This window comes from Anas platyrhynchos, chromosome Z (genome assembly GCF_047663525.1).
Source record: "Anas platyrhynchos isolate ZD024472 breed Pekin duck chromosome Z, IASCAAS_PekinDuck_T2T, whole genome shotgun sequence".
In the NCBI taxonomy this organism is placed as follows: Eukaryota; Metazoa; Chordata; class Aves; order Anseriformes; family Anatidae; genus Anas; species Anas platyrhynchos.
Genome location: NC_092621.1, coordinates 37,319,497 through 37,338,088, shown reverse-complemented (window position 1 = coordinate 37,338,088; position 18,592 = coordinate 37,319,497). Strand labels below are relative to the sequence as shown.

Genomic DNA, 18,592 nt, shown 5'->3' with positions numbered 1-18,592 from the left:
CAGTATTTTCCTGACTTCATAAGGAAACACCTCTGTTCTGATTTGTGAAGATTGCCTCTTATCCTGGGCTGTCTAGGTAACTCTTCTTTGTTCCCTTCCATCAGGTATTTATACACATGGATAAAGTCCCCTTGAGCCTTCTCTTCTCCAGACTGAACAGTCCCAGTTCTCTCAGCCCCTCCTTATATGAAAGATGCACCAGTCCCTCCATCGTCTTCGTGGTCCTTTTTTGGACCATCTCCAATAAGTCTCTATCTTTTTGTCTTCTGACAAGTGAACAGTAGACCCAGCACTCAGATGTCCTTCACCATGGTTGAGCAGAGGCAAGGATCACTTCTGTCAGCCTGCTGGTAACCCTCTTCCTTATGTGTCCCAGGCTGCTATAAGCCTTCTTTGCCGCAAGGGTGCATTGCTTGTTCATGGAAATAAAGAATATGCTGTTCTAAGTTATTCATGAGTTCCTTGGAGGTGATGAGTTCACACAGAACTTTTAACTAAAGCATGTTTTGTTTCAATATTTTGTGAAAAAAAAAAATAAATCTCAGATATACTCCATATTTATCCTAACAAGACACTCAGATATGCCTAAGACCTTAAAGGAATTCCAGAGCTGGGTTAAAAAAAGCAGCAAAGAATCACCTCAGACAACTACACCATGACCATCAGATATTCTCATAAACTTACTTGTTTCATGGAAGCCTTCCCCCTTAATGGTAAAACCGTCTCATTTGTTGCTGCTCACCCAAAGGAATGAATAGACTACTGAAATAACTCTGGTTCTCTGTGTATTAAGGATTTTTACAATATGGGTTAAGGATGTGCAGTGATGGCTGTGACAAATTATTCCATTAATAATAGAATTGTATTAATGATTTGTATCATGAGGACTGTTAATTATCAATAACTTTTTTTGCAAGACATGACCGCTTTATGTCATTGAGTTTTTCTACAGGTGTGAACTTTGAATATTTTCCCCCACAGCTAAGCATTCATGAAGGTTATAAAGGCTGAGCTCAAAAACGAAGCCTTTTTGTCAGATAGGTTGAGTTCTACCCAGTCACCAGTTCTGCGACTCATCCAAGAAATATGTAATACTTTACTTCTTATATACCCACTACTCTATCAAATTTGTTCAGAACTGGTTAGCAGGATCAAAATTACCAAGATAAATACACAAATAAAAGGACTGAATTCCAGTATTAACATTTGTGGGGTTTGCTTCTGGAAATCAAACAAAAAGTTGTTAGGCACCTAAATAAACCAATGTGAAACTAACCTGATTCCATACAGCTTCTGAACGGCCTCATCTCCTTCTCTTCCCCGTTGTACAGCTTGAATCTGTAGTAATTTCCAAACAGTTTTTACTAAACCATGCACATTCCTGTTGACAAAAAAGAAATAAATTACTCTCAGGTATGTATCCAAGTTAGTTGATCCTTCTGTAAAAGGAAGAATACAACTGACAGTCAAGAAGCCCTGAATTGTCCTTATGGACCTCCTCACACCTGTCTACACAATTTTGGGCAAGTTGTGTATCCACACATCTTTATTATCTTTTTCACAAAATGAACAAAATAGCAGAGAAAAGAATTAATGCACCAATTAACACCTTTGATGGTTTATTTCCAGCCAATCTGACAACCACATGTGCTGTCCCCAGCTTCATGGACATTGGTACTTTTAACATGTTAAAACTAAAAAAACAGCTATTCTCTGAATACAAGTACATAGGCAGATATTCAGCATGGAGCACAGAAATTTCCACCATGCCTCTGACCACAAGAGAAATCACCCAAATACCCTACACTGAAATTTACATTCTCATAAAAAACACTTGATATCTAGTTTATGCTGACTTTAGATCTCAAGAAAATATTATGTACAACAATTTTATCTCCCTCCGTCTATGTTAAGTACATTTCAGGTGAAAACACAGTAAGTATTTCTGCAAGTTTGATAAGATTTTCCCCATTTTCCAAGGAAAATGTTAATGAAGGTAATAAAATCCACACAAGGGGGAATAAAAGCTCTCCTGAACGTGCAGTAAGGACCTTAACAATTCTAGAGGTTGGTATAGTTTGGCTGAGCTTGTGAGAACAATCTTCAGAATTTTGTTTTCTTTTTCATAATCAAGTGTTCCACGCCTTTCAAGCCATACCACATCAATCCAAACCAATCCCTGTTTGAGAAAATAGAATGGATTCTATAACAAATCACTTATTATAAGATGAAAATGTAGACAGAGAGGAAAAAAGTCATAACTGATTCTTGGACTGTTCATCTAGAAAATGCTATGCAGTTAAAACACCATTCCCTAAAAATCTATTAGATAGATCACTACTCATATCACTAAAACACGTTTATTCCTCCTTTTAGTGGAAGCAAAACGAACAGGAAGAGCTAACACAATATACTACTATAAACGATCACCACCTGACAAAGATGAACAGTTGGTTCTATCATATACGGCAAAATACACGAGGAAAGGAGAACTGAAAGCTGGAGGTTTTTTTTGGTTTGATTTACTATTTCCCCTCTTTTCTTCCTAGCAGGAAAAAAACAGATTTATCTGTAACTCCATCAATGAGTATAACACTGAATGGCCAGCTGGAAACAAGAAGTTTTGCAGAATTCATGCAAGCCTCTGGCAGGACAGACAGAAACCATCACTCTCATGTAACAGATGAACAAACTGAGCTACAGTAACATTAACTGTTTGGCACGGGATGCAGTGCGCTCCATAAATCCTCCCTAAATTATGGATTGATCTGCATACATTCAGACTTTGGAGCGATATCAAAAAAATCTGAACAAATAAGGAATTTACATCAAAGACCACTGAGACTTCAGATGACCACTGTTAAAAGACCGGAGTTTGCACACACTGGCTGGACCATCATCATCTCAAAAACATGGGTTAACAACATGTAATCACAAACAAATGCCAAATACTTTACTGAAGATTCAAAAAACTGAAAATGCAAAGGATCGTATGATTATAAAATCAACACCAAAAATTCACATCAAAGGAAATGGGCAAATATCACTTCTAACTGCCAAATCTTTACTGAATTTAACACCACCTGCAGACAGACTCCTCCATAAGTTGGTAAGGTACAATAGTGAACATCTGGAGATTCCCACAGTGGATATCCCACCAATAAAAGTTTAGATTCATATTCCAGACACAGACAAAGACGTATATGCACTCTTCTGTGCCTTTCATACCCTTGCCAATAGTGCTGGAAAACGCTGACCCCAATCAAAACAGACAGAACGTGCTCCTGTTTTCTTTCTTTCTTCCGAAAATGGATCAGTTACAAAATGTGCCAGTAAGCATTAAAATTACTGGCTGCCATGACACCTGCCTCTTGAAACACTGCAATCCAACCATAGACGAAAATATGAGGTTATGCAGAAATCTGTTGCCAAGCAACCAAGAGAAAGGAGCGGAGCCGGCCTCCAGGTCCCAGCGCACCCAGCCCAGCACACGGAGGGGAGGAGGAAGAGGCATCTTTTGGACAGCAACAGGGAGAAAGAGAACGACAATCTCTGAGCCATTTAAAAGAAAATCTGCTGGCATGTCCCCCAGCTCCAACAGAGTAACTATTCAGCACGGAAAATGTAAGAGCAGTAAGAAAACAGGCTTGACTGTTCTGGTATTCCAGTACTGCTGGCTTGAATTCCCTGATGGAGGGTGGGGTGGGGAGACCACAAACGCCTGCTTTAGGCTTTGCATGCCACTCCTGAGCTCAAACAGCACAATGGCATGACATATTGCAAGAATTTTCCTACGAGCATACATGCTCAGGTGACAAGAACATTCAAAAAACATATATACACAAAAATCCTTCTGACTATTTCAGAAAGATTGCAATAATCCATTGTTTCACAGGTTTCTAGTAGAATGACTTGATTTTTTATAATCATCTGTAATTGCATACAGGCCACAGTTTTCCCCTCTGCTACCACAGAAAGGACTGTGATGATTCGTGCGAGCAGAGGACAGCCGTTTTGCTGAATCAAAGCACAGGAAGCCAGAGATCAGTGTGAAAAACAAAGTGAAATCATGCATGTATGTATAAACTCACTTATGCATACATATTTCTGTATTTGATGTATGTGTATATACACAAAAAAGTCTGCATGCATATACATATACACGCACACAACATTCCATCAGGTTTAGATTTTAAAGGCATCAGAGGAAACTGCATATTGAGTCTAACCGACAGGTACAACAATGCACCATAGAATAGCTTCTCATTTGTATAATAGTTGATATCTATCATTTGTATGATAGTGTGCACCACATAAAAAGTTAACACAGACAAGCACTGGATGCGTGCCTCTGACAGCACAAATGCCTTTCCTAGCATTCAGAATTTGATACACCTGACCAAACAAAAACCACCATTTATACTAAGCCCCTGCTAAATTCTCCATAACGTAAGGAAAGGAAGAAAGAACACGTCAACAGTCTTTGCCAATAAAACATTTACGTAACTCCATCCAGCACTGACAGGTGCTCGGCAGTTGCACGTGCCTTTCTGCTGGCTGCTAATCTCATATACATGTTCTTTTAAAGACACTGTGCACAGAGCAGTGCAAAGCCCCAGAGCAAACCTGGATGAAAGTTTGGCTGGGAATAAGAAGGAGGAAGAGCAGACTAAGACTCTAAAACAGTCAAGAGAATAAAATGCATCAGTACCAAAACGTACCAAGCACAAACCATCAGTTTAATAACTTACTGAGGTTGCAGACATTGCAAAGACTTTGTGATAAACCCTGCTTTGAAGTCCATGGTGGATGTGGTTTGAACTGTGGTAGCTTGAGGAAAGAAATACCAAAAATATACATATAAAGGGTTCATAGGTAATCTACCAGCACTTACCATAGCAACTAACCATTTAAGTTGGTTTATCACATGGAAAAAAATAAGAATGGTGTGGAGGTGGGGCAGAGCCAAGCTCTTTTAACATTTGAACTCTACTTTTATTTTTAAGGTTAGGTCAGACTAAAATATCCTAATTTACACTCATGTTTTTCCTTAGGTAAAAATGGTATTAACATGTAACTTCCCCATGTACTGCTGATACTGCAACAACTGTTTGTGGATCAGGATTTTAACATTTTTAGTCCACAAGCCACAGCTAAATTGAAGGAAGAGTTTCATTATGTCACAGCGCTCAGATTCTCACAGTCTATAGCACAGGTGCTTTTGCTTCTTTGTTAACAGTGCAGATTACTCCCTTGACCCCAAATTGAAGGTCCGCTGGAGGACAGTGGTTTACAGAAATTATTCATACTATAAAAATGTACTTACAAAACCTTTCCTAGGAATCCCTAACCAATTACTGTAAACTCAGCACAGTCAGCATCACCACAGCAAGATCCTAGGAGTAATCCAACTTCAAACATTAAGTCACAAGGACAGAAAGAATCTTTCTTTTTCCCTAAACACGTGATTTCTTCAGGATTTCACTGCAGTTTACTCATGTTTAAACTCACCTTTGGCTCAAACTAATCAAGAGAAATCTCAGCCTAGAGCTGATTCTCTGAGTCTAGAAGGAGTGAAAAACTTATCTTGAATAACATGGTTTCTGCAACCTCTGTGCATAATGCATCATAGGTGTAGCACCAGTTAGAGGCTTTGGCTAAAAATGACACTAGCATTTTCTAGGAAGAGGACAAGAAGGCTTAGGGCAGAAATCCAGTTATCTTCCAAAAGTCAGAAGAGACACTAAGATAGCCCAAAGTCAACTTTATAAAGTTGGGAGAGTTGAGTGAAAACACTTTCCCTAACATTACTTGACTTTCCATTTCTAAGTTTAACACACAGTTCCTTTTAACCCCTGCATTCGGGCTGCATTCTCCCGGTATGTTGGACAGGCCATCTACCTCAGAACTACATGTGAGATGTAGGCATTATATTTGCAGAGTTTTGTAAGAGGAAATAGCTGCAGAGTTAGGTAAAGTGATTTATTCTTTAGTGGACATGGAAACAAAAGCCATCATCCGTAATTCCTACCCAGAACCTAATTGCAGTTCCATGCGAATAATCAGTTATTTGAACAGGCTGATTAGGAAGTTATTCCCTCACCTCTTATCATTATGCAAGTTACTGCCATTTTTCTCCCCATGGTACACACGACAAACCAGCCAATGCCATGACTTCTGAGGTTCTCCAGTTTCAAGTTCAAAGCATTAGCCTAAAGTTCCACCAGTTTCCACTCACATGCACAGGATAGACTACAAATTCTTCCTTCAGAGTCAAACCCACACAGCCACTGCTAAGATGAGAGCAATACAAAAGGGCAGGGCACAGTCAGCCCTCAGTGCCACACCCTTTTTGAAAATACAGTCATTAACAGAGCGCTCCTCTTCCACGGGATTTTCAAGGAAAAAGCACAGACTGACAACAAGTTGACAAAAGGCACAAAATCAAGTAAACGCAACACTACCTCGCTGAGGGAATTAGGTTGAGAGCTCCATGAAGAATATACTCAAGCTCAGCATGGTTCTCTGCAACAAGTGCCACCAAGCCCTCAGAGCAGGCTGTTCTCACAGCAACATTCTCACTGCAGCACTTCTCCCAGAGCAAGTTCAGAGCAGGAGTCTGAAATCAGAAGTATGAGATGAGCAATAAAAAGGCTGACACTGATTTCTCTTTTCATTTCAAACACACTTTTAAGTAAAAACCTGCTCAACAGCTTCCCCTGAAGTCTTCGAGATCACAAAGAGAAGCTGGGATACAGATTCTTCACCTGAAAAGGGCATCCCCTGGACAGTTCCCATGTTTCCTATCCAAAACTACCTGTATTCTCAGTATGGGCAGGACTGTCTCAAAAAAAAAAAAAAAAGAATAAGGTGGAAGAATTTTTCAGCTGTGCAGGCAAGCTAGCATCAATTTTACTTTTCTTGAAAAAATTAACTTCTAGTTAGAGACATCTCAGGAACTGCTATGCCAAGCAGTGTCTATAACAGGGTGTAGTGCAAACAACTAGAGGCAGGCATGCAAACAGCTATAGAGGTAAGTCGCCTTTATTCACCAAGTGAAACCTCCAGTTCTCTCCATTTGCTAGTAGGGACAAAGATTTGGTAGTATCCACTAAACCCACTGTCTGTTTTAATGATAAATTTTCATTTATGAGTTGGTTTACTGACTTTTTGGTTTCCAAATGAAGAAGCAAGGAAAACAAACATTTTTAATCAACTGAATACTGCAAAATCTTTCTAAAAAAAAAAAAAAAAAGAGCACGTAATATTAAGAGGAACAATCTTCTATTTCTTACTGTTTTAGAATGTGTTGCTATGTTTCAGTTCAGTAACCTCAAGGGACAGCAGAGGGGAAGAGTCAGCTTTTAGCTCAAGCCATAATGTCACTTAGGAACATGACAATGCTCAGGAATTTGTAGGAGCTACTGCTGGAGAAACTATGCACCTCAAAAACTCCTTCACATCATAACGAAGCTCCTTTTAGGCTTGGTTTTGGGCCTAGGGGGTGTTGTTAATAGATCAGACTAGAAGGAAAACTCCACAGGCTTTTTTCCTGCTCATTTCTGTACAAATCAGCTTCTGGAGAGGACAAATGGAGGAAATCTTATCTAAGACTCCTAATACTCTCCTATACTGCTGTGTCACTAGCATTTCACATTTCTCTCACTTAACAAGACAGACTCACAGAATCACACAATTTCTAGGTTGGAAGAGACCTCAAGATCATCGAGTCCAACCTCTGACCTAACACTAACAGTCCCCACTAAACCATATCCCTAAGCTCTACATCTAAACGTCTTTTGAAGACTTCCAGGGATGGTGACTCCACCACCTCCCTGGGCAGCCTGTTCCAATGCCTCACAACCCTTTCAGTAAAGAAGTTCTTCCTAACATTCAACCTAAAACTCCCCTGGCGCAACTTTAGCCCGTTCCCCCTCGTCCTGTCACCAGGCACGTGGGAGAACAGACCAACCCCCACCTCACTACAGCCTCCTTTAAGGTATCTGTAAAGAGCAATAAGGTCGTCCCTGAACCTCCTCTTCTCCAGGCTGAACAAGCCCAGCTCCCTCAGCCGCTCCTCGTAGGACTTGTTCTCCAGGCCCCTCACCAGCTTCGTCGCCCTTCTTTGGACCCGCTCAAGCACCTCGATGTCCTTCTTGTAGCGAGGGGCCCAAAACTGAACACAGTACTCGAGGTGCAGCCTCACCAGAGCCGAGTACAGGGGGACGATCACCTCCCTAGCCCTGCTGGTCACACTGTTTCTGATACCAGCCAGGATGTCGTTGGCCTTCTTGGCCACCTGAGCACACTGCTGGCTCATATTCAGCCACGTTCTCTCAAAGAAAGGTGAGCTTTACTTAGGTAATAGGAAAGAAAACACCGATACAGGCATGCAAAAGGATATGCTTTCTGAAATCCCTATTCTGATGCAAAAAAAAAATGAAATAAAATAAATATATATATATATTTTTTTTTTGCATCAGAATAGGGATTTTATATATATATATATATATATATATTTTTTTTTTTTTTTTTTAATAATATATATATATATATATTTTTTTTTTTTTTTACTCAAAAGGCATTATCTCCCCATGTGACAATTCACTTCTGGTAAAGTAAATAAACTTAAACAAAACTCACTTCAGTTGAGCATACCTAAATGTTGCTAGTCAGCAAAATTAAGGCTTCTGCCTTCTGATCCAGAAGACTTCGCCACCACCTGTACGCCCAGACATGTACTGCCAACATACTTCAATTACGGTTTCTTGAAATTACAGAATAGAAATCCGCAGAAAAATGTAAGCACCCATGGACAGAAGATAAAGAAGTGGAAGAATGGCACATACCTGCTGAGATGCCTGCTTGATTTTCCCTGAAGAAACATTTTCTTTCAGTACTGCAGCAATCAGATGACCCACAGCCTAAAACAGGTAAGTAAAACACAAACACGGATGAAACATCATTTTTCACCCCACTAGTAGGAAGAATTTATACTTCTGTTGCCTATGATCATGATTTGAAATACCACACTTATACTAGTATGGAAGATGAGAGTTACATCTTAGAGTTAAATAACCCCCTAATACTGCCATATTTTTTTACCATTACCCTGCAACAGAAGGGAAACAAACTTCCATAGGATCCCACACAGAGACAAGGGCCTCTTTATACAGAACCTTTTACAAGATTAGTATTAGGCACATACTCAGGAATTGCAGGTATTTTAACGCATCAACTGTAACAGACATGTACAGCTACACCACTGCACAGATCTCGGTGTACTCCACAGCACTGACCATTTGTATATCCTTTACTATACAGGGCATTGGAAACAAGAGAACACATGTAAAACACTCATGCAAAGTTCTGTGGCACAGGTTCAACAAAATACTGATGATGAACGTAGCCTTATAACTTAAGTCCTTTACATACCCAACAGCACAACTACTGCCAGAAATGTTTCATTTAGTTTAAACAAGACATTTGGATTTAACTGTATTCCTCATAAAGCTATTCTGTGGTAAAGAAATCATGAACAAGCCTCATTTAAATTTTCAAGTTTCTCCAGGAAAATGTTCTTGAGACCAGGGCTTCAATTCTAACAACAGTACGTTTGTTCATTTGAGCAGTAAGAAAATAAATTTCTCATTCTATTTCAACAGAAGAAATACCTGATTTATTCAAACTGCCTTTAAAATGTAAATATAGACTTAAACCTTAAATAAATTTCAAATGCTTCAGGGTGTTTGGACTTTTGTTTTCTCTCTAATGCTTTATTCTGTCTTGCTTCATAATGATTGATACAGCTACACAGACAAACTTTTCTGAGACAGGCAGAAAGATGTATTTTCATAGTAAGCAAATAAAAATGTTGCAGATTATCAATGTACCCAGAATAACAGCTGCATCTGCTCTCCTGTAGCAAGCATTGGTATTTACTTTTGGAAAAAATGTAAACTAGGAAGCCAAGATGAAAAAACAAAAAAAACAAACCACCAGTAACATTTCTGTTTCACTAGTGTACAGAAAGACAAACAAATATTTTAAATGATTCCAGGTTTCTTCTCCTTTCAGGATTTATTTACACCTCCTTTAGATGCTAGCTGCTAGCCTGACATGACAAACTCCAAGAGAGCAGATCACATTTCCAGGAACAATGTCACTACAAGCCTTCCTAGACTACAAAGACTGTGCCTTTCAAAGGTTTTGATATATACTCTGATATATTTGAATATAAATTTTTTTTTTTCTTTTCATTATCCAACACTCTTACTGTTGTGGAAACGAAATGAGTAAGGGGGACAAAGTCAGATCTTTGTTTTGCTACAGCTATCTGATTGCAAAAGCAACAACATGCTCCCCAGGTAGATTAGATCTTTTCTTAGAGAACTTAAAAAGCAAATCTATTATTTTTAATTTTCCTGCTCATAAGGAACTTCGAAAAATGAATTCACACCTGCATCCTTAAAAAGAATTTAATTACACTGGGGAAAAAAAAAAGTTATTAATAGAGTCTTCTGGAGCAAGCTATACAGAAAAGTCAGAACACAGATTAGCCATTACATCCAGGAACTTGATTTAACAGTAAAAGTTTGTGTCCCAGGAAACTGCTCAAGTCCATCCCTTTGCTGATCTTTTGTCTGTACAGGTTACATGCTTTGCAGAGCAAATGTCTGCTGACAGCTGGAAGATTATGGTGTGCTTTTGAGCAGTCAGAGCATAGAAGTGGAAGCTAGAGAAAAGACCAAAGCACATCACAGACTCCTTCATGACAAACAGCTGTAGTAATAAACCAAGAGACATCAGAGAAGAGAGACAAGAGACAGCAATGAAAAAAAAAAACAAAAAACAACAAGAAATATCAGCAATACTTACACCAAAGGAAGTTCTGAAAACTGGTTAAAAGATACTGAGTCCTGCTCACCAAGGCTAGACAACATGAACTCATCTGCAGTACAAGACACTTTGCTAGACTAAAGATGAACTCTAGCTTTCAGGAACATACCTTCTTCACTTAATTGCCAATCCGTTTGCAAGTGGACTTCTTTGTCTCTCTTTCAAACTCAATCACTGTAAATCAATGCAACCTCAGCTAAACTGAAAGGGCAGAGGAACCATGTTGCCCAGACTGAATTCACATCAACTAAATCCATCAAATAATTGGCTGCAAATTTAACCCTGAATTCAAAATAGGAAGAAGCAGAAAATGGGGGAAGCTAGCTCTGATCCTATAGTTAAAGGGAAGCATTTTAAATACTGAAATGAGAAATGACTAAAACTGTAAAGGTCTATTAAAAAAATAGACGTAATAGATCTATTAAGTAATAGACCTAATAACAAAACTTACTACTTTCTTCCTTGCTCCCCACCAAAAATACTATGGTAAACACTTGATTTAAATTAGAAAGTTACAGGTGAATATGGTCAGAAGCCAACAGACAGACCTGAAAATAACGGCATTTTGGTCTGCTGATGACAGAGAAACTGCAGTTATTGAGGACAGACAAGACTGCAGTAATTCAACATCAGTTCTCATCAGAAAGGAGAAAAATATGTCATACAATTACAGAACAGTTTGGGTTGGAAGGGACCTTAAAGACCATCTAGTTCCAACCTCCCTGCCATGGGCAGGGATGTCACCCTCTGGATAGGGTTGCCCAGGGCCTCAACCACCTTGGTCTTGAACACCTCCAGGGATGGGACATCCACATCTTCTATGGGGAACCAGTTCCTGTGTCTTATGCTGTGAGTGAAGAATTTCCTCATAAACTCTAATCTAAATCTCCCCTCTTTTAGTTTAAAACCATTCTCCTTGTCCTATCACTCCACTCCCTGACAAAGAGTCCTTCCCCAGCCTTCCTGTAAGCACCCTTTAGGTACTGGAAGGCCACTAGTAAAGTCTTCCCAGAGCCTTCTCTGCTCCAGGCTGAGACACCCAGGGCACCTGAGAATAACCTACTTTTACGGTTTTCTGGCCTTGCAGCTAAAAACTCATTCTTACCACCTTTTTAGAGCCAGGCAGCAGGACATGAAACAAAGGTTTCTGCAGACAATTCTATTTATTTAATGTTTAAAAAAAATAAAAATTACCTGTGACTGAATAACTGTATTAGGAAATTCAAACCTCTTCTTGATGTCGTCTGACATTTTGGCTCTGTCATGTGACACTAAATCATACTCTGCAACAGAGATTAAAAAAAATATGTTTGGGACTACGTTTGCTATTTGCCAGAAAATTTGCTTAGGTTTTTGTTTACACGTAACAGCAGGTGTAAGCGTTACATCTTTTTCTTCCCCCTAAGTATATCACATTACATTGCTTTAAGGCCTTAAACCCAAGAAATGCTGAATACTTAGTGCTCTCATGTGAAGAATGGGTGATCAATATTTCTTAAAGATGGAGCAAATACACAGTTCCACATGGTTCCACAGTTTCACATGTGTACTCTGAGAGCATACACTTAAGAATGCCCTCAAGGGCATTAACTTCATTGACTTCATAACGGGACAGCTCAGGAGTGTTCTGTTTCTAATATATGATTTAAAATGCAAAAAACTCCGTATATTTTTCAAGTATTTTACATAAAAACAGAAGTAAACGAACAAAAAAAACCCACCTGTAAGACTTTAAATAGTAACTGTAGTTATGGGCTGGAAGACTTGACAAAAAAAAACTTTCCAAGTTGGAGTACGCAGATACCTGCAAGCACACACGTACCTAAATTGGAGAGAAATCAGAACTCAGTTTACCTGGTTGCACACCACTGACATTGATGAAAAATTGGAAACATTAAAATATTTCAGTTTGTTGTAAACACACCTTCAATAACTTTGAATGGCTTTCTTTAAAAAAAAAATACAAAAACCTAGCACTTGCTATAAAACTAATTTTAATGCTTTGCAATAAGAACCAAGACAAAATACGCATGCACTATATTCCAATTTCAAGACATGCTATTGGTGCAATGCATTAAAAATGTGGCCACCAATTTTCTGAAAGACTGTATCAAACAATCTGCAAGCATGCAAACACATGATGTGCCACAACAAATTCCATTCACAGCAAAAAATACTGAAAAATAATATTTACCACCTCAACGAATATAAAATTCTTGGCGTTTAAGCAGCTAAAGAAAAAACATCCGAAGTTAAGCTGAAAGGGTTCAGCTGTTTTAGCCTCCCCTTGTATGCCTTGTGCTACAGCTCCCTGACCATCTTGATGACCTCTGCTGGAGGTAGCCCAGCGTCCTTCTTGTGCTGTGGCACATAAATCTGGATATAGCACTCACAACACTGTCTCACCAGTACCTGACAGAGAGGAATAATCATGATCACAGATGTTGCATTCTTACTAACACACTCCGAGATGAGGCCAGCCCTCCTTGCTGCCACGCTGCACTGCTGACTCATGTTCAAGCTGGCATCTGCTAGGACCGACTGCCCCAGGGCCTTTTCTGTAGACCTGCTTCCTCAACAGTCACCTACTGCCTGTGTCAGTGCGTGGGATTGCTCCAGTCCAGATGCAAGCCCCTGTACTGCACCATGCTGAACTGACGAATGCTCCTGCCAGCCCACTTCTCCAAACCATCCAGGTCCTTCCCCAAAACAGCCTGCTCACCAGTGCTTTCAATACTCCCTGCAACTTGATGTCTGCCAAAGATCCACGGAGTGCACTCCACCCCCTCGCCCAGACTGTGAGCGGGGATGGTCAGCAGTACTGGGCCCCCCTGATCCTTCAGGGCAGCGTCGCTGACAGCCTGCTGCGCTTTGCACCCCTGGGGCCCGGCTGCCTAGCCAGTTAACCACCTAACATTCCCAGGGACTGAAGTGATGCTGACTAGACTATGATTCCCTAGATCCTCCTCCACATCCCCAAAAATGTGTTTCAGGAGCACACTGGGTGATTTTCCCGTAGACTGAAGTGAGGCTGACACGGCCACAGTTCTCCAAGTTGCAGACCTCCCCTAACCTCCGCTCCTTTAATTTTAAAGATTAAGAAGAGAAACTTCACAAGGGCCTCGACCAGCTCTTTTAGGATCATCAAAATGTCCTACTTTCCCTTGGTCAGTTGCTGGCTCTAGCCATTTACAGCTACAGGTAGCACAAGGAAATGCAATCTCAATGTAAAAAGAGGAAAAAAGTCTCATCCCCAGTTGAACAATTATTTGCACAGTTTCTGATCAGAATTTTGTAAATGGGAAACTGATGAATCAAAAATAAAGATGCCACCCTGCACACTATTGCAAAACTTAGACAGCAATGCAATTTAAAACCGTGTGTAAAATGCAGGAATCCAGCACATCCAACTCTTAATGGCATTTTTGGAGGGCATATTAGAGACACATAGTATTTAGAGACCTGACAAGCTAGAAATCTACTGCTATCACCATCAACTACAAAGAGAACTTCAAGCATCACAGTAACATCACCATACAACAAAGCACATCTGTCCACTCTGAAAGACACTGTTGAGCAGGCATGGAATTGCTTACAGGCTTAATACTAAGCGGAAGGCCTTTGTTTTTTTTAAGAAACCACCCAGAGAATTAGAAATCATAAAATATACGAAGTCTGTAACATTTAAGTAGTTCAAGTAGCGTGAACAAAAACCACATAATAAAGCTTATTTTTAACAAATTGGTTTATTTTATTCCCCAAGCGTTTTTTTTTTTTATTATTTTCATTATTATTATTATTAATTTTATTTTGCACAGGCACAAAATACAGAAAGTTTTTCATCTCCCATACATACTTAGAATTTCTCTTTGTAACCGGGCTGTTACTTGCATGCTATCACTTCACCCAAGTATAACATATATACAAAGTGCTATTTTACAGTCCAACTAACCTATGCATATGATTTCACAGTTAATTCACCTCCACAAAAAGAAGCCTTTATTCTTGCTGTGCATTACCTGGAACACCTAATCTCCTTCTCTTGACTTTGCACCCCCATATACATAGATGATGGAAGATGATCACCTGCAGTGTTGTCTTAGTGTCACTGACATCTCACCCTTTTGACAAGAGGCAAGAAGTTGACAGGTTAACCTTTTTAGTAAATTTAGAAATGATCCAAAAAGGAAAATCATAAGGAAGTATGACCCAGTCAAAAAGTAGTGGCTACTATCCTTTGAAAGCTTTGGAAGAGAGGCATTTTTATTATATATATTTGTTAGCATTTGGTAGTTAACCAAACTTAGCAGTTCAAGACTTCAATCAGAAAATGGTTAGGAACTCCTAAGTATGCTCTTGAATCAGGCACACCTTCCCAGCATGACTTTTATTCTCCAAGTATTGTTTCCTGTTTTCCCGCTACAAGGAAACCTTCATAGTAATGTCACAAAATAATTTATGCATTCTGAGAGTGATGATATAACAAGATAAAAAGAAGAACACATTTAGGAGAAGTACAGCTGCTGTAGACAGTAACTGAAGAGCTAAAGGCAGCCAAAATCTTGCTGCAGACACTTCTATCCATGACAAAAAAAGCAACGTCAGCACTACCTAAACCTAGAGTTAATTAAAAATAAGCAGAAAATCACCTCCACTACTGCTGAAAAGCCTTTTTTTCTTAAGCTAGTGCCTTGCTTTTTGGCACTGAAGATGTAAGGGCTATCAAGATTAGATCAAGACAGATGCTGTGAAAATAAAGGAGTAAAGCAAGAAGGTAAGGTTTCTTCCATTCTTCAGTTTCCATACTCTTAATTTGCTGAGCACTGGCTATTAATTTAAAAACAGCAACTGCTTCCTCACTTTTGGGGAAAAATGGTTACTGCCCAGTCTTGCCAGCAGGCCAAGCCACTTTTATAGACAGGACTAAGTATCAGTTCTTCTTGCAACTCTTTCCTCTCCCATGAATGGCATGACTGACACACAAAAATCCCAACAACGGGAAAAGCAAAGAAGTGTTTCCTATTTTTATGAGGCTTCTACCACAAAAATAAGGAGGGCCAGGCTCACGACAGTTGACAGGAGTCTCTACGGCCTATCAGAAACAGCCCTGAAAAGCACTTATAACTTTTACCCCAGCCTACAATGTTTGGGTCAATGCTGCTTCTCAAAAACAAACAAACAAACATACAAAAAACTAGCAGAATCTCTTTTAACATTAACAACTCCTGTAGCATTGTTTTTCCCACGTTACAGCTGACACAGATTGTTAGCATTATACAAAACACAACCCTTGCAAAGGAAGCATTGACACCATGAAACAAATCCGTCCATTTCTAGAACAGGTTAAAGGCAAGCAGATCTTTCTCATTTCCCTGTCTCCAGGGAAAAAAAGAAAAGGAATAATAATAATACAGGAATGCTACGAAAGGGATTAACTACCTTGCAGATTGCTAGAGCAACCCTCTCCTAACATGCTGTGCAGGACCATGCCAAAACAGCTGGTCTCAGCTGGGTGGGATACAGTGGCCATAAGTATCCCCCAAACTTTGCCTGGGCAGGTCGGCAGCCTACCTTGCTAAGTCGTAACTAATTACATTTTGCTTGTCCTGAGGTGTTTTTTTTTTTTCTGTTTGTTTGGCCTAAGTTGTATTTTTCCTACCAGCATTGCTGAAGAGGCACTTTGCACCATCAGCCAGAGAAAACACTCAACACACAGACACACACACACAGAAATGAACTAATGGAAGAAAAAAAAAATACATGTATAGGCAAAGGGACTCCTGCTTTGTTTTCCTAACAGAGAATCACTGAATACCCGAGTTGGAGGGAACCCACAAGGATCACCAGGTCCGGCTCCAGGGTCCCCAGCATCATCAGTACGAAAACCCTAACGCAGCCGAGCCAGAGCAGGGTTACCTTGGCATCGCTCCTTCAGATCTGGCCCATACCGGTTTGGTAGAAGTCATTACCGCAAGTTAAGCTAAAACTACACAACAAAACGCAGAACGCGGTCACTCACACCACATTTAGTGCGTTTTGCTTGTTTTTAAGGGCTCACACGTGCCACGTCCACAGCACGCGTACACCGCGGGGGAGCCTCTGCCGCCGCAAAGCGCTGAGTAAGGGCGGCAGCCCACACGGCTCCGCGCATGGCCCGCGGCCGTGCCCGCAGCGCCCCGGCGCCCCCCCGCTCCGCTCCCCCACCCCGCCCCACCCCGCCTCACCTGGCCCGGTGCCCGGTGCCCGGTGCCCGGTCCCGGCCAGCTCCCGGCGGCGGGGCCCGGCAGCGTGCGGCGGGGGCAGCCCCAGCGGCCGAGGGCGGCTGCGCGGAGGCCGGCGCCTGCGCCCCGGCTCGGGGTGGCGCCCGCCCCGCCTTAGGGGAGGGAGGTCGGGGCCCCGAAGGGCGGCTCGGGGCGGCTCGGGGCGCCTCACGGGGAGGATCGGGGCTGTGGGTGCCTGGATGGGCGGCTGTCCTAGGGCAGCTCCGCGCCGTGTGCAGGCACGGCCCGGCACTGCTCGCGGTTGGGTAAAGCTGTCTTGTTTTCACACAGTGCTGTCACAGGATCAGTAGGGTTGGGAAGACCTCCAAGATCATCCTGTCCAACCATCCCCCTACCAGCAATGTCACCCACTAAACCGTGTCCCTAAGCACCAGGTCCAACCTTTCAATGAACACCCCCAGGGACGGTGACTCCACCACTTCCCTGGGCAACCCCTTCCAATGCCCGACGGCTCTTTCTGAGAAGAAATGTCGTAGTGGGACGGTGCCAAGCAGCCACAACTTCTCACCACCCCAACACCTGACCGCCACAATGCCCCACAGCTACCCATGGTGGTGGCACCTCAGGGGCAAGATGGTTTCCCCAGGGAGCTTCCCCAGGGAGCTGTGTCCACAGAGCTCGGTCCCGGGCCCAGGCACTGGCCCACGCGGGCACTGTGGGTCCAGGTTTTTGTGTGGGCTGTGGTGGTGTGAGTTCCTGAATTCTGCTGGTCTTGGATCTACCAGGGAGTGTGAATCCTACCGGTCTTCTGGTAGGTTGGTGCCCCATCAATCCAAAGTTAAACACAGGCTTAACTCCAAAGACTTACACAGAAACGATACCTCTCGGGTTGAAATGGATAAGGGAGTTTGTGATACATTCTCTGAACATGGAAATTAAGATCTTCATCCGATCTGAAATTACTGCAGAGTGAGTCTCTTCAACCTTCTAAACGGTTTGAGAGGTACAGTGACCAGCATGCTATACAGAAATCAGGAAGATACTGGACAGGAAGAAAACATGATTTCCTGTTTGCTGCATGTTACACACCTTTCTCATTTACAGGCCCTTCCAGACCTCAGAGAGAAGGATGGCTTAGTTTAAGCTCTGCTGTGATGCATTTTGGAAACCCCAGTGTTACTAACAGGTTGAAAGCTCCTCACAGCTAAGACAGCTGAGGGGTCGTATTCTCAATTAAACTATTTAAACATACAAGAGCACTTTATTCCTCAACATGGGAGCAACAGGAAACTTCTGCAAGACATGTCATTAATAACATCAAAACTACTTTATCTGGAGTTATCATAAGAAAAAGCAAAAATCACAAATGCTTTGAGAGAAGTTATTTTGGAAAGGGCTAGATTATTCTGCAAAGTAACTCAAGGGTACGTACTGCAAATTGGTTTGAGTTGAAGGTAGTGAAATGCCAACAA

The 18,592-nt window shown here is 41.3% G+C and overlaps 1 protein-coding gene across 3 annotated transcripts in view; it reads right to left on the bottom strand.

Annotated features, from left to right (window-relative positions):
- FOCAD (focadhesin) overlaps positions 1-17,252 on the bottom strand; it is a 117,519-nt gene extending 100,267 nt beyond the window's left edge. The window contains exons 1-6 of one of the 3 annotated variants that reach the window (XM_038170177.2): positions 17,124-17,252; positions 12,621-12,721; positions 12,094-12,182; positions 8,850-8,924; positions 6,465-6,619; positions 1,277-1,381 (exon numbers count right to left, since the gene is read on the bottom strand). In XM_038170177.2, coding sequence (XP_038026105.1) covers positions 1,277-1,381; positions 6,465-6,619; positions 8,850-8,924; positions 12,094-12,150 — 392 coding nt within the window. In that variant the 5' untranslated portion in view covers positions 12,151-12,182; positions 12,621-12,721; positions 17,124-17,252. Of the gene's footprint in view, positions 1-1,276; positions 1,382-6,464; positions 6,620-8,849; positions 8,925-12,093; positions 12,183-12,620; positions 12,722-16,815; positions 17,042-17,123 lie in introns of those variants that run through there. The other 2 variants (XM_038170178.2, XM_038170179.2) reach the window with 2 other exon arrangements.
- Between the last annotated feature and the right edge of the window lie 1,340 nt (positions 17,253-18,592).